The 26,879-nt window shown below is 36.1% G+C and overlaps 1 protein-coding gene across 1 annotated transcript in view; it reads left to right on the forward strand.

Annotated features, from left to right (window-relative positions):
• Positions 1-21,040, forward strand: part of LOC122792442 (exostosin-1a-like) — an 866,275-nt gene extending 845,235 nt beyond the window's left edge. Inside the window, exon 12 of the mRNA XM_044060230.1 lies at positions 19,923-21,040. Coding sequence (XP_043916165.1) covers positions 19,923-20,108 — 186 coding nt within the window. The 3' untranslated portion in view covers positions 20,109-21,040. The remainder of the gene's footprint in view (positions 1-19,922) is intronic.
• The last annotated feature ends 5,839 nt before the right edge of the window (positions 21,041-26,879 follow it).

Raw genomic sequence — 26,879 nt, forward strand, 5'->3', positions numbered from 1 at the left:
TGTACAAAGCAGAAGGAATGTCTAACCAGCACAGCAACATGGTGGTCCAATGAGAATCTTATCAACATATGTACTTATGTCCTTGATGACTTTGTCAGACTTAACCAGAACATTATATGTATGGTAAGTGGAAGTAATGGTAAATGTTCAAAAAAAAAAAACTGTACTGCTTTTCTTGATATTTAGGGTAAGTCCGTGACTAACACACCAACATTTGTTTGGTCTAGCTCTTGAGAGAAAATTTGGATATCAGCATGGGATTTGATAACTGCAGTCATCAGCAAACTTCATTGCTAATGCCTGTTTGCAAAGGGGAAAAAAAGCTTTAGTATTAAAGGTTAAGACTTGCATTACATCCACTTAGAGGAAAAAAAACTTTGGTATATAAATTAGCAAGGGTAATGTAAGCAGTACAGGCAATAGTTTGATATACAGTAATATAGGCATATAGCATGACTTAGCGGTGGTACTGAAAACATTTCTGTCGAATGTTATTAACTCCATACTGATGCAACAGTGTAGAACATTAAATACATTCTTTATTCATGTTTATTATACACATAAGTCAAATAAAATCAAAGCATAACAATTATGGTACACTGATATATTAGTCATCAGCAGGAGCGACAAAAATCTGTCTGAGTTTGTGTGTGCGTGTGGGAACAAGAGATAGTAGGAAAACATGGTAGATATTAGTATGGGTAGATCCTACAGATCAGCGATGGCTGTAGAAAGTGATATGATGTATAAGAAGAGGGGAATGGAATTACAGTACAAAGTTAATGTGACACTCTGGGTTAAGAGTTCGTTAATTGTCATGGTAGTAACTGCTACAACAGAAATATATGCTAGTAATAAAGTTGATAGGATGCAGTGTTATTGAAGGGTGATGTGTGTTTTGGTTTTTGAGAGAAATAAGTGAAAGCACCTTTTTTAGATTACTTTAAACTGTGGGAAACAGGTTTTGTGCATATAAGAATGAGTTCTAACATTCTGGTATGTGATTACTTACTGGCCTCTCTACTAGCTTAGCTGGTGATTGATAGGTGTTTACTAAGCTAATGACTACAATGGCCTTTTTAAGCCTAGTTATGCATCATAATTTTTTAAAAAGTTCTGGTACCCTTGATAAGTGTAAGCAGGGGCTTGGGAGATGAACCATTTACAAGCAGTGGCCTGCAGATGAGCCATTTATAGGTTGCACATGTCCATTAGAGACATAGGTGCCAAACTAGGGATGAATTTCCTGTTCCCTATCCAGTTGTCCAAGTTACACTTGAATTGGGTTAGGGATGATCTCTGCTTCACATGGATAGAAAGCCTGTTCCAGAGATTGGGTAGTCTCTGGGATACATACCTGTCTCTCCGGCAGGTCCTGTTTATATCACAGGCAAGGTTTAAGTCTTTAGAATGGGTAATTCTGGTGCTGTTTGTTTTGTGGAGATGCAACAGGGCCATCAGAGTTGCATCTGACAATGCCATGTATGCCAGGTGTAGATCTCCCCTCGAAAGCCTGTAGGAGACAATACAGGGATAAGGCCTTGAGGCAGTCTGCATAGGACGTTTTACTTACACCCTGTATTCTTTTAGTGAGGAACCTCTATGGACATTCTAGTTGTTACGTACCCACCAAAGAAGCTATTGTACTCAGTGATAGGTCTGCCGAATTCCAAATAAAGTGGAACAATGACTTCCTAGGACTTGGATGCTATACCTTTGTTTATGAGTTGCGCAACATAGAATGATTTTCTCACTGCTGTAGACACAGATTACTCTCTATGTGTGTCCCTAAGTCCCTGATTACTGGGTCAACTCTAAGGGGTGTGTTGTCAGTATGATAGTTACCAGGGGTGGATGAGTTCCCAAAGGATACTATTATGCATTTATTGGCATTTAGTTTTAGTCCATGGCTTTGACAACAGTTGTTTGTCTGTGTCAGCCCTTCCTGGAGAACATTTGTGTCAGTGTGGGATTCAATGACCGCTCCTAATTTGCAATCATCTGCAAATTTAGTCAGCCAGAGACCATTGACATTGGCCTTTTCTTTGGAGAAGTAAATGCCAAAAATGAGGGGTCCAAGGACTGATCCCTGATGAACTCCACTTGTGACTGGGCCCTTTGTAGAAGTGGACTCCCCAATTCTAACTTCCTGGGTCCTGTCTGTGAGCCAGTTGGCTATCCACCAGGTGATATATGGGTTTGTACCTAAACTCTTGAGTTTGTCAACAATGCCTGAATGGGGTATTATGTCAAATGCCTTGGCCAGGTCAAGGTTGGCAGTGTGAACCGTTTTACCATCACCCATTGCTTTGATGACCTTCTCAAAAAAGTCCACCAGGTTGAGTAGGGGTTAATTCAGTGATGGAGCACCCTGTTTGATTAATCGGTAAGTGACATTAACATCTGGATGAATGATAAAGCTGATAAATTCACCAAAGTTTGTCCATATTATGAAGGGCTTAGACTGGCTGTTACTGCTATTGCTGATGTGATGGGGCTTTAACTGGGACTTGATTTTCCTTTTGGATATAATCACCTCTGTCATGGAGTGTGGAAACACCATCTCATCCATTTCAGAGCTGGGCTACCGTATTTCCTAAACTAATAGTGTCCTACTCTAGTTTAGGCCTATATAAAATCTTACCTGTGGTAACCCATTCTTTTGCTAAAGTGAAATATCCCAGAATGACCCTCACCATGTTTTGACACTGACGCATCCACAGGATCCATGACTATGGCATAATTAACTTGATTTGTTAATCGGACAAACCCAGTGACAAAAGTCCCCCTTTTCAGGGTAGAACTGGCAGTAATTTCTGAAACAAGTATTATTTGTCTTTTAATCTGCATGCCCATGGACTTGTTTTTTCTTGTGTAGGTCTTTAGTTAGATTCTAGTACTTTATACACTACAGTTATTCAGAGTCATACAGTAGACACATGGAGGCCGAGGGAATCAAACCCTGTGCTACAGGAAGTAGTTCATTAATAACTCACTGTCTTAACCCTCTGTGCTGACTTCAGACTACTTTCTTGGTCTTGGTAACCATATGGTCCTGGTTCCCCTCAAATTCATTAATGTGACCAGCTGTATTCCAGACTTCCATTAAAAACGTTATACCCCTTTGTGAAAAACAATCAGATCTCTCACTTGGTCTGTTAAATTCCCTTTCCATTATCCCAGGGAGCAAATATGCACTACATGTGTTCATCTTCCTTACTCAATAAATCCCTTCACCCTTTTTTTAATTTCTCCAAGTTTTTTTGGTTTCTAATACCATAACGGGAATGGACCCATTCCTAAGTTAAAGTACGATTAAAGTTCATGAAATTAGTATTGTTTCAGCCTTTGATATCAGCCAGAAGAGCTCTTTGCAGCACCCGCAATTTGTCCAGTGATGACTCCTTCTGCAATTTGTACAGGGCTACAAGTATTGTTAACATACCTAAATATGATTTTAGATTCATTTTTATAAGACCCATTGCTCCAACTACTATTGGAAGTGTCTGGGTATCTTTCTTCCACATTGCTGTTGTGTCTGCCTGCAAATCCTGATATTTTATGACTTTGTGTTTCTCTATTTGCAAGACATTGTAGTCACTGGGTGTGGTGATTTCAATGACCTGTGCTACTTTTGTCTTGTTTTCATGGACCACTATATCCATTTTTCTAGTGTATGCTTTTGAACTGTTGGAAATGGGTGATCCCATGTGATGTAGACTTCATCATTTTCTGTGATGCTTTGTGGCTCATGTTTCCAGTGCTTTTCAACCACTTCAGTACCATAATGTTTGCACAATCCCCAGTGCAACAGTCTTGCTACATATTATGCCTTTCAGTATGCAGTCCTTCTGCTATTTGTATGTCACAACCAGCAACAAGGTGTGCAACTGTTTCCAGTTCTGTTTTACAAAACCTACATTTGTCTGTTTCTCCCACATGTTCAATGGACTTTGTAAACCAACATATACGTAGCCCGCTGTCTTGGGCCGCCAGTATTAACCTTTCATCTCTTGGTTTGAATTTGCCTCTGCTTAACCATTCCTGCGTTTGATCCTGATCAACATGAAGTTCTTCCAGAAGTTTTCTATACTTGCAAGTGTATTTATGCATTTTCCACATTTCTTGGCTTTTCATCTGATTCTTCACCCTGTATTCTTTCTTTTGTTTTTTTTTTTTTTGGCACATTTAGTTGCTGCCTGACTTTTATCTACTTCTGGTTTGATTTCCATTCCTGCTTGATGCAGATATGCTTCTGCTAGACTAAGCAGAGAAGTTATCTTAGACTTATTCTCCTCATGGTTCAAAACTTTCACTACATTTGGGTCTTGTGAGGTCAGCAGATTATTCTCCTCATGGTTCAAAACTTTCACTACATTTGGGTCTTGTGAGGTCAGCAGATATAGGTGCAGTCCCACGACTGCAGATCTACACCTGTAATTAATTTCAAGGAGGCCCATGCCTCCTTCAGAACGGGAATATATAATCTTGGTATGCACTGATTTTTATAAATCATCTGGTGAGCATGAAGCATCCTTCTTGTTTTCCTGTCTAATCTATCCAACACATTTTGGGACTAGTCAATCATTCAAAAACTGTAAGTTAGGACAGGAAGCGCAAATTGGTTTATAGCTTGAATTTTGTCCCAGATGTCAAAGCTGTTTACAGGATTAATTTAAGTCTTCTGAAGTATTCCTTAGTAAGTTTTATTTCCATTTCTTCATGTTTTATTGTTGATCCTTCATCAGTTCCCAAATATTTATACACTCCCTCTTGCTCAAGTTCTTTTATATCACATTCTTGTCCCAAACTGATGTTTTCTTGATGCTGCAGTTTTCCTGCTTTAAAGGTTGCTTTTGCACATTTATCAAGACCAAATGACATTCTTATATCATCTGAAAAGGTTTTGACAACTCAGTTGTGCTTTCATTTCCTCATCTGATGAGCTGTACAGTTTTAAATCATCAATAAAGAGAAGATGAGAGATCTTTACATTTTGTTGTTTTCTAGTAGCCAAATTATAGCCATGGCCTAAGCTGGTAAATAGACAGCTTAATGGCTTAAGGGCAAGACAGAATAGCAACGGTGACAGAGAGTCACTCTGGAATATCCCCCTTTGAATTTTTATCCCTGGGATAAAAATCTGTCCTTTATCATGGCTTAATTGCAGAGTGGTCTGCCACTCTTTCATGGTCACTGTAATGTAGTCGATTAGTGTAGGGTGCATCTTATACATTTTAAGCACTCTTTTATCCATTAATGTGGGATACTATCAAATTTTTTTTGTAGTCAATCCATGCCAGACTTAAATTCTTCCCTTTTTTACAGTTCTCCACTATGACTTTATTTAACAACAAATGATCCTTAGTTCCATATGACTTTCTTTTATTGCCCTTTGTTCTATTGCCATAATTGAGTTTTCTTCTGAATGACTATAAACCCTGTCAACATCAGTTCAAGTGTATACTTTATATGTCGTCTAAAGGCAAGTTAGAGGTCTATAATTTTTAGAGTAGCTTGCAGGTTCTCTCTTAAGTAGGAGCATTGTTTTTCTGGTTGTTAGACAGGTTGTTGTCTGTTCCGGGAGTGCATTTAAATGGTTCTTACTCATGGCTAAATCTTTGTGCAAAGATGTTAATACTTTTAACCACAAGTTAGGTACTGCATCTCAGCGTGGGGCTTTCCAATTAGAGGCTTTTCTTAACTTTGTTTCAATCTCTCTGGCTGCTACTTCATCCCATTTCATATCTGTACCTTTAAACTTCTTATTTTTTATTTTACTTCTTCTATCCATTTAGCATCTTTGTTATGTTCCACAGGATCTTCATAAATACTTCTCCAAAATGCATCTATTTCTTCTTTTTTTGGTGGTCTTTCAATTCCTTTTACCTTGTTTCCCAATTCTCTATAGAACCTTTTTTGGGTCATCATGTTGGTTTTGTACTTTTCCTTTATATTTACCTGCGTATCTTCTGCGTTTTTCCACCTGTGCTGAGATGTTTAGTTTATTTGCGATAGTGTATGATAGATCCTGATCTGTTCTAATAATGTGCATTGCTTTTATCACGTCTTTTTTTCTAAGTATTTCTGTGGACTTGTTCCCTCTTTGTCAGAAAAATATGCATTAATGTATATGTTTAGTGCTTATTAGAAGCTAAAAGGGTTAACACATTTCATTCTATTTTATGTACAGCTTAATTCTGTTTGAAATTATAAGATGCTTTTTCAAACTGCAGTATGCTTTCTGAAATTGCAAGATGCTCTCTGACCTAGTATTTGCTAGCACAGCAAAATTCATGTTTATGCCTTTTGGAAATGTACTAAGAAGCAGGTGATTATCTGCTAGGTCAGGAAAATGAATGAATAGTGAATGAATAGAACAATACTGTTTTCTATAATGTGATTAAATATGAACAATCAGCCCTGTTCGTGTTATGGGAACATGCACAGCTGCAGAAAAGAAGAGATACATTAAACAAAAGACTGCTTGAAGATTCTGTACTTGCTTTGTGCTCGAATTAGCCATAGTACCTTGAATGGTAACATAAAGTGGGAACCGGTGGTCATCAAGGCCACGTTATTTTTCTTAGGAAGTTTTTCACAAAATTGATAGTACAAGCAGAAAATCATGGACAAACATCTGCTATGAAGTAATGATGTTAGGACTTCTGATCTGTTACATCAGCTTGGTAGGCAATGTCTTGTTAGAAAATGTATAAAGATGGTTTTACTTCCTGAGTTTAGTTAGACAAACTCTGTATTAGCTCGTTTTTGTCTCCTTGCTGCAAGATTAAAGTGCCTTAACCTGAACCTGCCGTGTATTGATCTTTTTGAAGTTAATTTTTCCTTTGACACTCTTCCATACTCTTCTAACAATGACACTTCTTGTCTTAATTGCTTTATAGTTTTCTGTCTTTGATACTTCCATGATGTATTTGATTTCTCCCCTTCCTTTCCTTCACTACTCCATGTTCTTGTGGTAGAACTTTATCAGTTATTAATTTAGATGCACAGTAATATATCCTGTTTACTTCTGTTATAGCGCATGGATCTCTATGGACAGTCCTAATTACTGTGTTCATTTGTTTCATCAAACTTCTGACTTTTTGGGTTTTATTGACCTTCTGTATGTTTCTTTCATTGATCTTAATATGTCTATCTATGTCTGTTAAATCAAGGAACTCTTCTCTTTGCTCATTTCTTCTAAACTGAGGGCACATCTTTTGTTTTCCATTTCCTGCAGGCATTCTATAGAAAGTGCTATAGCATCTTCCTGTGGCACATTCTCTTCAATTTCATCCTGTGCCATCCATTGTTCTGTCATATGGGAACTCACTGGCCTATCACTCCTCAACATTGACTGCATAAGCGTTTCCACAGTTTCCTGTTCCTTCCCTTCCTGTCCAGCCTCAAGTGAACGTTTATGCTGGTTTCCTGTGGAAGGCTCCAAAATATCTTTATATGGCACCTGACCAATTGCTTCCGGTTCTATTTGTTTCTCCTTAATTTGGATGTCTGTTGCTCTGTCCTGCTGTGGTGCTTTTCTGAGTCAGATTTTCTACACTGAATTCTTCATTACACAGGTACTCTATAAACTTCTCCATTACTAAATTCCTTTTCTACTTTTCCTCTGTTTTTTATTTTTTGTATTGTAAAGTTTTCTATGTCTGGATTCCTTTGCCTGCATTTCTCTTCAAATATCTTTGGTGCTGCTCTTTTTGTATTGATTAGTTTTGCTTTTTCCTTTGCATAGATATTACACCATATTAAATCTCTCTTTCTTTACTATGTCCATATTTCTTCTTCAGATGTCTCCTGATGTTTCTGTTTCTCCTTACTTTGGGGACTTTCCATCATGCTGTGATGTAACCTGTGTTAGACCTTCTACACCAAATCCTTCACATTGCAGGCACTCCATAACTTCAACTTCTGTTTTTTTTTTAACTTCTGCTTTACTAATCTTCTTTTCTCGATTCACTTTTTATGATGATATTTTTTATTATGAAATTTTCAGTATCTGGATGCCTTTGCCTGTATTTCTCTTTGAATATCATTAGGGCTGCCTTGTTTATATTGATTAATTTGGCTTTCACCTTTGCATAAATATTGCACCATATCAAATCCCCATTTCTTTCCCATGTCTATATTTCTTTTTCATACTTTTCAAAAATCCTTAGGATTTGTCGTTTATATTTTCTCACTTCCTCAGATGCTTCTTTTTCCAAACAGATCAAAGTTTCTAGGTCTGTATACTGTTTTTCACAAATCTGTTGTATTAATGAACATACATTTTAATTTCAGGCTTCTGACGGTTTTTTCTTGTGAAAGTATTTTTCTTTCTTCTAATTTCTCTCTCAATTTTTTTTGTAAATCTTGTGTCTGGAAATTTGGGGCTTTTTGCATAATAGTAACAATACATAATTTCTTTCTTATCCTCAATAGTCCACTCTATCGTCTTTATGGCTCTTCTTCGGCCTATCAGTTTTTGTGATTTTTGTGGACTGCTACTTCCTTTTGCAACAGCGGGGGCATCCTGCCCCTGTGCCTGACCCTGCCCCATTGTAGGAGTATTTCTGTGTTTTGAGGATTCTACACTGTCATTTTTTCCAGTCCTGGCAACAGTGTGCCTAGCAGGACTGGGTACTTTTTTATCCTGGGTCTTGAGCACGCAGCTATCTATTTTAATTTTTAACCTACTTGTGTCCATGATATATGCTATATAAATACAGTCTACATATCAGTGTCATCTTGGTGAGATTTTGTGAAAAACAGGGTCCTCCTCATGAAGGTACTCAGCAAGACTTGAGGATGAATTCATTTCCAGAAATACTATTGGCCTTTGCTTGCTGACTTATCTCACCATCCTTCACCCCTACATAGCAACCCTGATTATAAGTCAAGGTATCCAATGCTACTAAGGGACAAGTATTTACAATTAATAGCATTACCTTCTTCTACTCTGTCCTTCCGATGAAGAAAGAATCCTTTTGTTCCAGAAGTCTCTCACAAATGCAGCACGTTCCTGTACATTTAAATGGGTTTCCTATAGTGCTTCAGCCCCAGCCTTAAAGCACATAAGTATGCTGATGTCCTTTGCAGTGTAGGTGGATTGTCAGGCCAATAACATTCCAGGTAATAAAACTCATCCTATGTCATCAAACACAAGAGTAATTCCCTGCTGCCTTTTGTGTACACATCCCCCAGAAGCCTACATGATCTGTTACAAAAAAATATATAAAAACTCCATAATAACATTCATTAAAACAGCAAACAAAACCATTAAGTGATATATTCTCATAGACAGTAGCATGTCCACCCTGTAATCAGAAGAAGGCAAATTATACCAGGTATTCCATTCCCTTTCTTCCTATTGCTTCCAGATATTTTAACCTTGGTACTTGATACAACACAGTTATTTAACTTTATTTACTACTGATTCACAAAGGGTTCCTATTAGATGACCGAAGACGCATTATATGGAATGTGTCTTGGTCGAACTTAAAATAACGAAAACGCAAAACAGCGAAGCGGCTTTTAAGCGAATTCTTTCCCAGGGAAAGAATTTGCTTGGCCGCTTTCATTACTTTGCCGTTTTCGGCACTGTAGTGCGATCTCAGAGTTGGTATATTTAAATAGGGGGGGGTGTGGGGGCACAGCCCCCCACTTTATGTATTATTTCAAATGCTCCCCCCCCCCCTTGGAAAACAATCGCTGTTCTGAGCTTTCAAGATTGTAAGCTTTCCCTTACATGGGTTCAATTATTCATCGTTCGCTTTCTTAAGCGTTTGATGATATAATATAGACCCATTCACAAACGTATCATTTTCATATTTTTCTTTTGTCACAATTCATTCACATAAAGATATAAAACTATGTTTTTGCCTCATTCTCCGGAGCATATACTGACCAATATCCCATTAGTTAAATACCACCTTTGTTACGGTATTTATTTATTTATCTAGCCTTTTGATGGTTTATTTAATTAAGTTAATTAATTTATGTATTATGTAATTTCAGATTTGTTGATTGGGGTAGCACTAATCCAAAAGAACTTATTTCAGGCTCAGACTGGGTATATAAACATGGAGTAGACAATGATGAAAATTTAAACTTAAAATATACACACACAAATCATATATACAGATTCATAGATTAAGAAATAACTCAAAAGCATTCCATGGTGTTGCAGATGAGATGGTCATTTTCTGTTTCTTACTTTTATAGCTAGAGAGAGTATCTTTTTCGCAAAAGATGTAGCAGGTCTTAATCAGATGTTAATAAACATCACTTGATTGCATGAAAGATATTTACAGTAGACATATTTTGCTTCCTTTTCTTGCTAGACAGCTGTACATGTGAGCTTGTGATAAAGCAGAGTGGATTAGGGGTTAGAGAAGATAGTGTGTAGGGGATGAGTGAATTAAAAAGTATGGATCATTATAGAATTTGTAAGGAGTGTATTAAGGAAATAATGATCCCATTAAAGTTAGTTGACATTAAATGCCCATGGGGAGAGCAATTATTATTACTGTGTTTTTTTTTTTTGGTATGGTTTGCATTTTTTCTGTCACTGGGAAATCAGTGCTATGGCTGATAGTAATTGCCAAGGCCTTCCATGGTCTGAGTCCTAAAGTAGATAAGCTAAAGTTCGTAGATGCATAGGTATAATGCATTTTGGCAGGTCTATATTATCTTATCGAAAACTGAATTCAGTGAATTGCATGTACATCGGAAATGCAGTTCAGCGAATTCGGTCTTGTGCTGCGCCCCCCCCCCCCCCACATCCGCTAATTATATATACCAACTCCGAGATCGCACTACAGTGAGGAAAGGGCAAATTTTCCCATGTTCACTCTACTGCAATCTCATTATTAACAGTTCGCTGAACTGCATTTCCGATGTACATGCAATTCGCTGAACTGAATTTTCGGTAAGATAATATAGACCCCATTTTGGCATGCAGATGTTGTTTGTAGAGAGAGTACTATTTGAAGTTGTAATCTCAGATTATATGTTCTTTCTCTCATCATGAATCTGCAAGACAGCGGTGCAGGCATTAGACTAAGGGCCCTGGGAAATCCACTATTTTGCATGCCCTGCCAGAGTACCAAAACTGTAGCAAAAAGATTTCCTAAATTCTTCAAAATGCACATGGATGTCCTTGTCATTTAAACCACTGTGTTTGTAATTGGCAGTGGTGGTTACTTAAATGTTTTCAGCACTAGAGGCTCACCGAGGGTAGCTGCTCATCTCACTGTACCCTTGCTGTTCTAACTGAGAAACAAAAGGAGATTTGATTTTGTAGCTTAAATAAGAGGGAACTAACACAGATCTGCTCTTTAATGAACTGAAAGCCACTGTGTTTTTGAGAACTGAGAAGTAACACAGAGGATATTCCTGGCAGACCATACTTTGAGTGGGCAATGAGGATACATTTTCCAGGGGTTCTCTTTCTGATGGGATTAAGGAGTGAGACATTTTCCTTGCCCATACAAGTGTTGTTGGATTTTATTTCTGGAGATGAGAATGGGCATTTAAAGTTGTGCCTAATCAAAGGCCTAGGAATTTAATGGATATGATGCATTCTAGTGGGTTTTGATGGTAGTCAAGAATGTCCAGAGGGTACAGGTCATAATTTTGATGGATATCAAAGAGCATGACTTTGGTTTTACTTGGATTTAATAAAAAATTCCTAGAAGTTAGGCAGTTTACACTGGTTAGGAGATGTTGTAGTTGAAGTCTTATAGTATGGTGTGAGGAATCAGGCCTATAGATGACCATATCATTTGCGTAGAATAGAGAACTATAGAGAGTGGGGACTTGATTGACTGTCAAGTGTTAATACAGAAGGAGAAGAGTAAAGGTGAAAGAACTGAGCATAAGGAGCTCCATTGAGGAGGGGGTGATTTGCAAATGGTGGATAAACTGATTTCAGCCAGAAATATTGATTTAATAGAAAATTGCTGAACTACTGGTTTGATTTTTAACTAATTCCATGAGCTAGTAGACTCATTTGGGAAATTTCTTTCTTAAATGGTTAGTGTAAGGAATGGTATGGGTGATTGTGTTTAGTAGATGTTTAACCAATTTTTGAGGCAACAGTGAAGAAAGCTAGGCTGAAGCAATAAAAATATTATAGCATTTTAGTTCTGTGATTTGCACTATAAGCCAGTTTGGGGGTCTTATTATGAAGATGAGTTGGATTGAGAGGATGTGTGTAAGTGAATGATTAACCTGTAGAGGATCATTGTGCCCCACCTGACATAGTTCCTGTCCTGTGGTTAAAAACATAGCTGTAGCTCAGAATGTCATGATTTTGACCCATGATTAGTGATTGTTATGATGTCATGGGAGTGATCTTGAAGAAATGTATCTAGCTACTCCAGTTTATTTTTAATGTTGCTTCCATTAACTAGGAAGCATTTAATTGTGGTCAGGTTAGATTTTGTGTGTTTTGGTTGGGTCTGGTCCCAGGTTTATTTCAGTATTGACCTGGAATAAAAGAAAAATTATATTGGATATTCTAAAGAGAAATTCTGGCCAGGGCTGATAAGTGAATTATTTACATTTATTCTGAAGGAGATGAGATTGTTTTTTGTGGCTAGCTGAGGAACATGAATTCTAGTTAGAGAAATTAAGTTTGGGGTTAAATGTGAGATTGAAGGAGTGTCTGTAGTATGACAGGGTATTGCAGTATATTAGCAGGTATGGCATATATAGTTTTAGATAATCAGTGGGTGTAGATTTGTTATGGGAAATGTTTTGTTGTTAAGAGGTAATGGTCATAAATATAAGGAGAAAGGGGTCCATTCATTTGGGTGGTAATCATTGATATGTTCAGTGATATTTAGTGCAGGTTTGAGGAAACACGTTAGATAGATAAAAGTCTATAGCACGTTTAAGGGATTTATTATAGTGTGGTCCAGAAATTGGGGTATTGTGGTGGTGTTTGGACAGATGTATAGAGGGTTTGTTGGAGGAGATAAATTGGTTTATCATGGCAGTGTAAATAATATACTAACATGGCACTGTTGTACAGAAGCAAAGCTAGGAGAGTTTACAAATGGATTAAGTAGTGAAATGTAAGATGAAGTAAATGAAGTAGCTATACTTGTTTTCTGAGTGATATAGGGTGGTATATTAATTTGGCATTGCAGTGAAATTAGGAAAACACACTAAGTTGTCTAATGAAAGACAGTACTCCTGTAAGTTTTGAGTCATTTTGGTGAGGTTTGGGCAAATCAGTGACTTGAAGTGGAACTTTTATTGGTCTTTTCTAAAATAGTAGGGTGTGCTTTTTATTGTATAGTTGCAATGCAGTTTGCAGATGTGGGTTTGTCTGATAGGAAGGGGGAAAGAATTAAAGTTTGTTTATTTAAAAGTATCATCTAAAATTTAGCACTAATTGGGAGATAATTAGGTTAGTGTATGTAGAATGTTTAGAACAGACTTGTAAGGGTATATTACACGTTTTATTATTCTTACATGAGATGTAACATTCATCTGTCTCTCTTTTTTGTAAGAGTAATTAGAAGTCCAGCTGATTTTGCAATGTGATCAAAACATTCTTGAACAATTTAGCCCCACTCTGGTGGCATCGAGAGTAAAGCTGTGACTATGGCCCAGTTGACCCGGGTTCAATTACCTACTCATGCAACTGTTAGAGTGGCAGGTAAGGATTGTCATGCTTGCCTGGATAGGAGGTCAGTGATGTTCCCTTAGAAGAAGTGTGGTTCAAAGACGAAAGTTACCTTTGTACATAACAAGTATACATACATAAAAAATTGGCTGTTGATTTGGTTATGTTCACTGGACTTACTGCTATTTTTATTTTCTGCTTTATCTGTTGTCAGTAAATTACTGTAATATCATTCTTATTGTCACTGTAATCAAAACAGACTAAAGTAAGGAGCCCTAATATAGCTGCACTACCATGGATACATATGCAAGCCGAATATCGCTTAAGGTAAATTCAGCTAAAAGTAGGTAACCTACTGTAGAGTGAGGTAATTTGACCTCAACGCTTCCACTGTGTAGTAAAGGTCTTTCCCTATGGTGTACTGAGAAAAGGTAAGAACACCAGTGGAATGCACAGTTGAAATGTGTCAAACAGAAGCTCATTTTTCTATTGTAATACCTAAAAATATAGCTCAAATATAATGGAAATTCACTTCTCTTCATATGTCCATCTTCTGCCTACATTTAATTATTGCCATAGTAACAAGTCCATAAACACAAATGCAAGAAAATGCTTTAGTAAATTGTGTTGTCTTTAGTACTTGTATGCCTGGCAGTTGGTGCAGTGGGTTAAAGTTGTGAACTGTAGTTCCTGTGGTTTAGGGTTTGATTCCCTCAACTTTCATTTACCTACTCTCTGACCCTGAGCAAGTCATTTAACCAGTTATTGCTCCTGGGTCTCCCTTGTAAAGGGACTGTGTGTCCAGTGGGCCTACCTGGTTAAAAATGGTTATTATTATGGGGGTGGATTATTTGATTAGAAATTTTATTATTTTGAGCTTTATTTATTCTTTATTTCTTTAGTAATACTGCTTTCATGTAAATTGCTCACTCTTACAATACTTGTAATAGCTTAGACTTGAGATTAATTAGTTCAGATTTTCATAATGGATATATCAATTGTTGCACTTTTTTAAGTTCAGTTTTGCTGGGGGGGGGGTCCCACTTGTCTGAAAAGACATCTGTGGTTAAATGACTATTTCAAATGTTATTTATCATGCAAAATATATAAATATTCAGTCTTTAGAGTTGTCTTCAGTTCTCAAGCTGGTGGAAATGTTTTTTGATTGACATTATTAGGTATTGATGCATTTTGACTTAGTAGTTCAAGTCAGTTGTTGTGTCTTTCGGCTTTTCCCGGTTAGGGGTCACCACCGCTGAACTCCGGTCAGCTAATGATTGGCAGTAGATTTTTACGTGCCGAGTTGCCGGCCCTGACACACAACCTTCAACAAAGGTACGCCCATTCACGCATGTCTCCACACAGAAGATGCTCTAGCTGAGAATCGAAAAGGACAACATCTTACTGTGAGGCGACAACGCTACCACAGCACCACCGGTAGTTCAAGTCAGTATTTCTAGTTATTTATTTAGTAGAACAGGCACTACCCCATGTTGAGAAACATATTGTATATATCACCCCAATCATTTGAGAAAATCTTGTAGATTCATTTCATAATTTGTCCAAGGCCTTCGATTTATGTATTCACGGTTTTATCTTTTGAAGTTTCTTTCTGTTTTAGGTACTCCAAGGGATAGATTAGGTTAATTGTTTTTTAATACCAGGTGTACTTTTTATGAGGTTGGGTCCCACTGTGGAGCAGGGTGAATGAGTAAAAAAGTTACATTGGGTTCAGTTTTGATTTCTTTGCTGTTCACCTTGACCATGAAGTGGATCTCATGTTTTATGCAGAAATCTGACATCATGCTTCATGCTGATAATACAGCTTGAATTTCACATAATAAATTGGCTAATAAAAGTTGTACAACTTTGTTTCTTTATTTGCATATTTCTGTTACTTAACTGAAAAAGTTAAAATGGTCAAAACCCATTTATAGTAAAGAACAGGGACAGAAATCTTTAAAGTTACACAGTGTGTGTTAGACAGCAGAGATGCAACAACTTACAGAAATAACATAAAACACCTATGTCAGATGTGGTGCTTTACAGCAAATACAGCAATGTAATAATACATAACATATCAACTTATCTAAGGCATTACACTGTAAACTGACATATACGCAGTAGTAGCTCTTTAATAATATGTTATGCAGAGAATAGTAAAGGAGCATGTGATATGGGAGGGTGGCCTAATGGTTAAGGTGTTTGCCTTGTAAACACAAGGTGCAGGGTTTGAGTCCCACATGGGATAATTGGCTAGGCTTAAAATGGCTCGCAAGGGCAGTTAGCTTAGTACTAATCTATGAACCTATCTATAATGGATGTATTATATATGTATCCAATATGTGAGTGATTGGTGTGTGATACATGGACTAGCTGTACCAGAGGTTAAGGGAGTAAACCTAGAGTACAGTATATTTAAGGTATCATGCAATCCAAACCTCCCTTTGTATTCGATTAACCTGATTTGTGTGTTTTAATGTTAGAGTAGTGCTGCCCATTGCCTTTAATGGACTGTATAAATTGCTTAAGTTTGTACTAAATAGATCTCTAAATCATTTGAGTAGGGTTTTATGGAAGGACAGCCTTGGGAATTTTTTTCTGTAACTCCTTTTTTTTTAAGTAACAGTTAATTTATTTAATGTGTGTTAGTAGTTTAGTGGGGTCTCTGTTAAGATTTGTCAGTTGCATTGTTTAGTTACATTTGTTAGACTGCATAGTTAAAATCAGGTCCCTTTTGTCAATAATACTGTTTTCTGCCTCAGTAGTTTTGTTTAGTCTTTCCTTTGGCTGTTCATTTTATTTGTACTTTTTTGTTTTATTAAGAATGACTTTTATTTGTCTGGGGTTCACATCTTGCTACTAGAGGACAGAGCAGTTAAGCCTTTTAAATCCTTCACACTGCAGTCCCACTGTTGCATCAAACTGGTTCTTCCCCTTGCCCATAAGGTATGGAGGGAAGCTTAGCCTAAGGTTAATCTGTAGTTTCTCCATCTATTCATCTAAGTTAGATTTGGAGATAGTGACAGGCATGCTTTGCTTTATCGAATGTAGTGTTTATTCTAGAGGTGGAGAATTACTTGCGAGAGGTATCTGTCATACCAACAAATCATCTTCGTGTTATAGCACTGATTTACGTCCCTTAAGCTTTTGCTTATGTTGCTAAGGTTTTGCACGTATTCAAGTCAGGCAAGATTAGGCCATTTAGAGCTTTGTATGCCTGGCATAAACTGTCCCATATAACTCTGTAGGAGACAGAGACGAGAAACGGATGAGAGACAGGATGTTTGCATGCTCTGTGTAATTTAAGGAGCTCTTTTCTAAGAATTGTTTTTAATGAGGAACTGCTGTATGATTTTAAGTTGTGTTAAGTGTTTGGATAGGTACATATCAAAGAATAAATTGTATTCTAGTATGGGCCTAATGAGGATTCTAGTATGGGCCTAATGAGGATTCTAGTATGGGCCTAATGAGGATTCTAGTATGGGCCTAATGAGGGATTAGTAAAGGAGAATGGTGACCGTCTTTAAGTAAGAGGAAATGCTTGGTCAAAGGCTTTCCTAACAACAATGGATGTGTAGTTGTCAAAGGAGAGTCCATTATCCATGTAATTGCCTAGGTATCTAATGACAGTGTTGATTTTAAGGAAGATATTGTTTGTCATAAGTATGTAAGGGTACCTCTTTCCAAAATTGCACAATGCCACATATTTTGGTGACTGTCTTTAAATCATAATCTTGACACCCTGAATTAGTCTTGAGTTAGGCCCTTTTGGAGAATGTGAGTGTCATCAAGGTAAATGATTATGATTCCAAGCTTGCAGTCATCTGTGAACTTGGTCATCCAGAGGTCTTTAATGACAGAATTCACATTAGATAAGTAGAGGCCAAATGCAAGTAGTCCCTAGACAGAATCTTGGGTATACCACTGTTATCAGATAGCATAGAGTTGATGTACGTGGGCAGTGTTGCATGTATGGATTTTATATGTGCACTGCACAAAGTTACTTTTTTGCCTTGTAATAAATGGGAAATGTGTTGTGTTCACTTTATTCAGCAGTTTTAATTAAACTGTGTGTAGATTCGAATTTAGTGGGTTGTTTGGCTAATGTGTATTGGGGATTATCTATCTCCCCTTCTGGTTTAATTTTTATACATTTTAGTGAATGGAAAATGAGTTTTTAGTAAGCAGTTTAAAAATAAGCTTAGAGGAATTTTAGCAGCTTTAAGGATGCTGAGGCTGTGTAGATAAACTGATGATTATATACCAGGAATGTATATAAATGCTGATGCTACAGCAGCAAAGATAAATAAAAGTGTATCTACATGGTACATCAGTTTACATACCCTTTATCTAGGACCACTCTATATATGTATGCATGTATATACGCATGCATTCATGCACACGTGTACATATATGTAAATTTGTATTTATATATATATATATATATATATATATATATATATATATATATAGTGATCAAGAAGTTGATGTAAGGTAAGACCAGGTCTGGGAGGCAGAGACTAATAGCCAAGGGCTGAAAGAGATGGAGAAAGGACTAAGAGAACCAAAAAGCAGAAATGAGAGAAGAGGAGACATCTAGGAAGACTGAAAGACCAACAGCATGTGAAGGGAGAGGTGGGCACAGATAGGCAAGGAGAGAATGAGAAAAGAGATAGCATAAAAAGGAAGCAGATGTTTATTCAGATGTGAGATGAAAGAGATACGAGTTCAAACTGAGAAAAAGGAAAAGAGATGAGGTACAAGGGAAGGCAGAGAAGAGAATGCTTGTACGACATTATAGATGATGCAGAATAATTAGTAGGGATCAGCTGGCTAGCAAGTGCCAGTCTACGAAGATACAGAAGTATGGTTACGGAAATTATGTAGCTTCACTGTTTCATAACTTATAAAGAACCCCAAAACAACCACCAACACGGCCACTGGAGAATGCTGATATAATTACCAACAGTCAGAAATAGCATCAAAATTGTTCATTGTGCTTTCGCCTACTGAGGTCTTCAGAATACCATTCAAAAACACTGCAACACTTTTTATATACCATAGTAAACCATTAATTCATTGTCTAACATTGATTATAAAAAACAATTATAAAAAAACAGTTGAAATTAACATGACACAACTATATAAAATCTTATATTTCCTATATTAAACAGTAACATAGTAAAACCTAGTAAAACACAATATATAATCATTTGTTCTAGACTTTTAACCTCTTGTTTCTTAAACATTTTATATTTACATTTTTATTTAAACTGGGGGCCTTATAAGCACTTAATTTAATATTTTGCCTCTATTGTTTCCAACTTGTTTTTAGGCTCCCTCCCCTTAAATCACCTAAACATTGTTCTATAACTATAAATAAAAACTTTTTATAGTTTGAACAACTCACTGAAGTAGATTTTCTAGTGTGGGAATGTTATATCCAGGTAGGATGTAATCCCCCTATGATGCTGATGTGTTTCTTAGGATTCATTTTTAGGTTAGTAAAGAATAGCTCTGCATTGTCAAAGTTAGTTATAAGGTTTCAACTGTCAGGTGATTTTTGAATAATATAGTTAATCCACCACCCTTTTTGACAGCTCTATCTTTACGCAAAATGTTGAATCCAGGGGCAAGGATTTCATTGTCACTGTTGTCAGGATTTTGCCAGGTCTTGGTTAAAATTTATTATATCAGGAGAGTAGAGAGGACAGTATGGCATGGAGATTGTGAGATCAAAATGTCTTCTTTCCATATCTCAGAGTGCTGCTTCCACTTTTCTTTTTTTTTTATTTAATCACTGATCTGTGGTATTACTGCGGTAGCGTTGTCGCCTCACAGTAAGACGTCCTGTTCGATTCTCAGCTAAAGCGTCTTCTGTGTGGAGACATGTGTGAATGGGCGTACCTTCGTTGATGGTTGTACATCAGGGCTGGCAACTCAGTACGTAAAAATCTGCTGCCAATCATTAGCAGACCGGAGTTCCGCTGTGGCGACCCCTAACTGAGAAAATCTGAAAGATACAACAACTGATCTGTGGTATTAACAAAAATAAAGACTGGTATACACAGCTAATGAATAATAATCTCTGTAGTACTGCCTGAATACTGTTTGCATTTCTCTCCACTATCAGACAGCAGTGTTTTTGTAGAGTTTTCCAAATGAAGCAGTTGAACTGCAAGTAACATGCTTCCATGTAGATTGATAAAATACTTGGCTTTGAGTACTAACCTGGATTTTCTTTGTTTTTTTTTTTTTCTTCTTCTTCTTCTCCTTTCAGGGGATGAAAAGTACACAATTGCCCTATACAGATCCCATTATCCATCGCCAGGAATGTCTAAATCAGTTTTCATCCTGGTTTGGGTATATGCCATTGATTCATTCACAAGTTCGAATAGATCCAGTTCTCTTCAAAGACCAGGTTTCAGTATTCCGGAAGAAATACCGAGATTTAGAGAAGTCATAAAATGGAAACATGCTGGTACAATTTGGGTTCTTGGCCTCATTAAATAAGTTATTTGTTTTTTTGGTCTGGTTAAATAAGTTATTGTCAGAATAATCAGCAAGTTGCTACAGGACAACAAAATCAGTTATTTGAAATTGATGCTGGTTGCTGTAGCATGTACAGATCAGGAGGAGCCTTTGATTGGCTGCTCTGCTGAAATGCAGGACAGCTGCCTGAAGGCAATGAACAATTCCAGATGATCTTATGGAGGATTCAAGTAACTACAACTTCTGAGGAGTGATGTTTTTGTCATAGACGTATATCACATGGCCTACTTGCACTTAACAAGAACTTCAGCTCTTATGAGTAAAAGAAATTGATAATTGTATGTATTAGTAAAAGAAAGTCTCATTACAGTTGCAGATGTGTAGGGGTTAGGGCTTGTGAACCTGTTGGTGACCCACATTACAATAAAAGGACTTGAAAGGGAAAGTAGATGTTAAAATAAGCAAATAAATGATATTCACTTCAGATGAACAAATAAAATAAACAAATAAGAAACTTCACTAGGCGGCTTCAGCATTTATTGACAAAAAGCTGCCTGTATAGTTTTGCCAAGCAACCTTTACTATGTATCTGGCATGAACTCTTTTTGTTACTCTTATGATGTTGTAAGTTATAATACAAATTTAACAGCAGCATACATGTCACCTGCCTCATCAGTGAATAGGTGAGGCATTCTGGGTATGAGTATTACTGGCCACTTGAGCAGAAAAGAATGAAAAGATGACACATTACTGTGCAATGTAATGATATTGTTTACCCAGGTCAACAGACAAAAAAGTTTTATGCTTATTTTTATATGACATTAAGGTGACGATGCATGCAGACAAATGTAAGGCCAATGACAGAGTGAGTGAAGTTTTGAAATAAAGGATATATGGAAAATAAAATGGTCTGAGTGAATGTTTATTTTTTTTTAAGAGGAAGGTGAGGGGAATAATGTGATTATACATAAGTAATGAAGACTGCAAATGTGAGAAATGTACACTTTGTGTGTCTGGGTAGGAGAGCCCATAAATTACCTTCAGACTTGATGCAGCTTTACAAGGTGTAACCAGGGATGGTTGAATGTTCATATGGATGCTGAATTTACATCTAAAGGTCATTTGTAACCATTATCTGCAAACAGGATCAGTGCCACAAGGCTGAAGGTGAGTGAAGACCACATTTACCAAAGTGACACAAACAACTTGTAGCTCTGGGGCAAAGGTAAGTCTAGTAGTTTCTATCGTGTTATATCAGTTAGAGAAATGAGAGCAAATAAAAATATTTTATGACATCCCAAGAGCCTAGTCCAGTTTCATACCATACCAGACATGTAAAAGAATTTTAGCCATTCATTTGAGACAATAATGTCAGTTGGGAAACTTTATTGAAAGCACAACTTATCAAATTCTTCACTTTCACTAATATTGGTTCATCCTTACAGCTGATATAAATACAGAGGCTGTAGCAGGGTTGTCCCCTTTATTGATACAGAAAGTGTATCCCACATGCAAACTATTTGTTTTAATACTTGCTTTACTATGGTGCTTTCAATGAATTTTTTTTTTTCTTTATAAACATTTTATTCAGTTTTAAAACTCAACAATATCAAATGACAATGTGAGAAACCAAAGACTAACAACATACCAAAGCTTCATGATGGGATATAGACAGTTTGTATTAGGCACAGTATTTTCTAGAGAAGAAATTATCATACACAAATTAATTTAATGTATTTACAATATAAAACAGCATGCAACAACAAACAACAATAAAGCCCATGCAGAGAATGGGTATAAAACAGTGGGGAAAGATACAACTTCTGTAAGTAAACGCAGAACTGATTAAAGAGGGTGCGATGTGATGAAGGCACCCTGCCACAATAGCTGACTGTAAGTACTTAATATTTATTGTAGGAGTAAAAGCACTGAGTGGATAAGCCATGGTTATCAAGTAGTGAAAGATGATGTTCTACCACAAAGTTGTACTAAAGGAGGTTGTGTCTTTTTAAGGATTATTAAATGACTGGTTAGGATATTTCTCCAGGTAACAAGGAATACTCTATAAAGAATTTTCCTTTGTGAATAAGCTCAGTCCTCTACAGATAGACTGGTTGGCGGGGGGGTGCTATGCAGTGGCTATAGATATTCTAACAATTGCAGAGATTTGTAATAATGAGCCTGTGACTCACATTAAAAAGACTCATAATCATACATGTCTGCCCACATAACCAGCGTAGTGCAGGCTTAAGATGTACCCATACTAAAGGTAATCCATAAAATGAAAGAATAACAATTACAGGGTAATCCCAACATTTGTGGGATAGGTTAGGATTAGGGAAGTCACACCCTGTACACCTATTTCCAGTCACCTGACCTTTAAAAACAATAGCAGCTGGATTCCAGTTTCCTCAATGGAGAAAAAGAAGACTATTTTCATATATGCTGGGCATATTCCAGAGTCCTTGTATTATTTAGGAAGTTATCCCAATGACTAACAACAGACAGTTAACAGAATCACCTTTCATCTCTACAAAATAGAAGTTAAGGCTAGAATAGATTCTAGAGGCCTTATATCATTTCATGTGAGGTGTCTGAGGATAAAGCAAGAAGAGGGCATAACTGGTAAGATATATGAAATGAAAATAGAGAACAATTTAGCATATATTTAAAAAGAAGAAATTTCCCAAAAGAAGTTGGGGAGATGCCCCATCTGTGTGTCATGCAAGCCCTCAAAGAAGTGAAATGTTTGTTTCCCTTCAGTTACAATAGTTTGAACTGAGAGCCACTGAAAGACTTTCATTTCCCAGTTCTAATTCATGATGGGAGTTCCTTCTACAGACAAATAGAGTTCCCCCAGAGGAGGAGTAGAGCCTCAAATTTCATACCAAGGTATGTTTCTTCCCAAGAGCACAGAGGGCCACATTTCCTTGCTATAATGGCCATAATGAGTGCCACATTTTGAGATGTCAGGGAATAGATATCTGGTGTCAGCTTAGCTGCCAGGGTGAGTGTGTGCATGGTCCTTCCCTCAGTTATTGCCCACTGCAGTACAGCTTTGCGGTCAATTGCAAAGAGGTAGCCCTCAGACTATAAACTCCAGTCAGTGATTTCCAAAACTAGTAGCACAGTTCTGGCTTTGTGGCTGGCTATTTTCTTTTTTTTTCAATAATAATTCTTTATTTTATTTTTTCCAAACAACTAATACAGTACTACCAACTACTTACAATATGTACATGAATGCTTCCAACAGTTACATAGAATCATTATACATACCTATACACTTCTAAAAAAAAAAATAATGAAGAAAAAAGAACTAGTAACCATATAAGACTTATCTCAATAAAATTCAACAGTTATTCAGTTTTTCCCAGTGAATAGTGGAATGGAACTTTAAGCTAATACAATGTTAAAGATTTGTTCCCATATTTTTGTATTGTTTACATTTTTCTTATGATCACTAATTAGAAATTTATGTGCTAGAATATGTTTGGTGGCTACTATCTTGAAATTTTGCCATGATGTCTGTAAAGGGTTCAACCAATTGGAAGCTATATATAACTTCATCAACAAAAAAATATTGACTAGTATAATTCTTTGGGTTCTTTCCAAGTTGGGTGGTGGAATATGTAAAATCGTAAATTCCCAGGAGAGTGTGGAATGTTGATATCCCATTTTTTGTAGTTGAAGTTTCAAGGAATTCCAGAGTTTGAAAATACATTTACAACTCCAAAACATATGTAGGAGGTCGGCTGTTTGATCTATACAATATGGGCATTTTGGTGAGTTCTTTGAGTTAAATTTGTGTAGAGTGAGACGCGTATAATACGCGTTATTAAATATCATCAATTGGGTAAATAATAGCTTCTGAAGGGACACAGATTTTATGGTTAAGTGAATTGCTTTTAGTATTTTACTTTCTTCAATTGTCAACAATTTCTCTCTCCAGTATTTGGAAATTAATATTTGATTATTATATTTTATTTCTTTAATCAAACCATATGCTGCAGTTATATATTTACATTCCTGTGTAAGGGTTTGCCATAAGTTCAGACACATGTTTAAATCTTCTTCTTTAATTATGTCATTCCCTTTACTAAGGTAACTTATTGATAGGTCTTTTAATTGTCTTATTATAATTAGATACGATTTGGGGAGATTCAACTCTTCTAAAATATTGTGAATCGGGATACCTAAGAAAGGATATAAATCAAGTAGGGTTAAATTAATTATAAGTGGGAATTTCTTAAGGTCTATCAGCTGGTTACCAATTTTCAGATTTGGATTTTTGTGAAATGGTTGAAGAATTATCATACTTTGCAAAAGATTTAATGAGTTAAAGAGATTTTCTACTGAAACTATATATGTTTTGATATGTTCCAACACGAAGTACACTTTAAGAGTATTTTTGTTTAAAAGGTAATGCCTTGCAGTTAATATCCAATTCCTTGACATGTTTATGATTAAGAACCAGCCATTTGGGAACCCATTTGAGTTACACCCATCAAAGTTAATTATTCTTAAAAGTCTATTGGTGTTTATTATTAAATAATATGTTTCAAATTAGGTAGATCCAACCCTCCCTATTTTTGGAGGCATCAATTTATCATACGGTATCCTAACTTTTCTAGGTTCCCATAGAAATCTAGCTAGTTCTGGATGAAGCTGTTTGAAGAATTTTTGGAGATTTGAACTTGGGATGCTCTAAAATATATAGTAATCTAGGAAGTATATTCATTTTAATAATTGAAGTCTTCGCCATTATTGGTAATTTCAGATTATCCCATCTTTTCAAGTCAGATACTATCTGCTCCCAAATAACCTTAACATTATTGAGATAAAAATCTCTGTTGTCAGTTGAGAAAACCACTCCTAAGTATTTTATTTTTCTTCTGATTTTACCTGCCCTACTAATGGTAATAGTGAAAAGGTGTAGGTGTCTTTAATGGGAATATCTTAGTTTTTTAAATTTAATTTATAATTGGAAATTTTTGCAAATTCTTCTACTGCCTTTAATATTTTATTAGTATCCGAAACAGGTGTTGTGCAATAAATACTCAAATCATCTGCAAAAGCAGCCATTGTGATCTTCGTACCATAGATCCTTGGAGCATTATGATAGATATTTTGTTTAATGTGCAAAAATAGAGGTTCCAAATACAAATTGAATAACAAGGGAGATAAAGGACAGCCTTGACGTGTACCATTTTAATTTGAATTCTTTTGAAAGATTCCTGTTAATGACTAGATTTGTATAAGGATTGGTATATAATTTTTAAAGTTGAAGTGAATTCTTGCGGTATGTTAAAACATGTTAAAATGTCAAATAAATATTCTAAGTTCACTCTGTCAAATGCTTTTTGTGCATCAATTATAAGTGCGTAAAGATTATGGTTTTTATGGGTGACATGAGAAATCATTGTATGCAGTGTTAATGTATTATCTATAGTTTGTCTGCTATTTATAAAACCGGCTTGTTCATCAGATATTATAGGGTTAATTACCATTTTCAACCTGTTAGCCAAAATCGATGTCATAATTTTCATATCTATGTTTAAAAGTGAGATGGGTCTATAATTATCCGGGTTTTGTCGATCAGTATTTTCTTTTGGTATGAGAATAGTTTTCGATGCATTAAAGTGTGGGTCAGTAATTTTATTGTTAATAATATAGTTAAAGACCACTGACAGTATTTTCCCCAGAATATCACTAAAAGTTTTATAAAATTCTGTAGTCAAACCATCCGGTCCCGGAGCTTTGTATGGCTTCAATTTCTTGATAACATCAGTTATTTCCTCTGAAGAAATAGTTTTAATCAGGTTCATATGAAGCTCATCATTAATCTTTGGAAATATAATTTTCTGAAGAAAATCATTATTATTCTTATTTGGATTTACATCCTGTTGTTCACCATATAGTTCTGAAAATATTAGTTCAAAAACCTTTATGATATCTTCCGTATTGGTGTACGTTTTATTGTTGAAGTATATTTCAGGGATTTGGGAAGGTGACTTCGATTGATTAATAATACGTGCTAGTGCTTTTGACGGGGTCTGTATGTGATTAGCGTATTTTACCAGCATTTTCTGTTCATGGAATGATAATTTACTGTTTTGTAATAAAAAAAGTTTCTTCTGACAATTTAATAATTCCGTTTCGGTTTGTTTACTATAATTTCTAATTAATTCCTGATCTAATAATTCAATTTTTGATTCCAAGTCATGCATATCTTTCACTTGTAATTTCTTGTAGAAAGTAGCTTTTGGATAAACATTCCTCTAATTTGCACTTTGATAGTTGCCCATTCTATGTCTGATGGATGTCGGTTTTCTAAAAGCTTATTTAATAATTGATTAAAAAACTCCTGAGCTTCTTTTAATACATCCTCTTTATGCAATAGATATGGATTTAATGTCCAATTATAACCCCTAGCATGCAATTTATGACAAGTATCTTTCTTAAAGGTTAATGTGATCCTGGAGTGATCCGACAAATAACGAGCTTGTATGTATATATAGGGATCAAAACACATTAGTGTATCTGATATTAAAAAGAAATCGATCCTGGACCACATTTTATGACAGCTCGAATAAAATGTGAAGTTATTTGGGTGGCTGGCTATTTTCAATTTTATTTTAAAAAGAAGGTTCAAGTCGTGTGATTTTTAGGAGGGGTATTTAAAGAAGGAAATGATGTTTTGGTTTTATCTGATGAAGTTCACATTCAATTGTTGGACGAAATGTGC

This window comes from Protopterus annectens, chromosome 1.part2 (assembly GCF_019279795.1).
Source record: "Protopterus annectens isolate FY-2018-M chromosome 1.part2, PAN1.0, whole genome shotgun sequence".
Classification (NCBI taxonomy): domain Eukaryota; kingdom Metazoa; phylum Chordata; order Ceratodontiformes; family Protopteridae; genus Protopterus; species Protopterus annectens.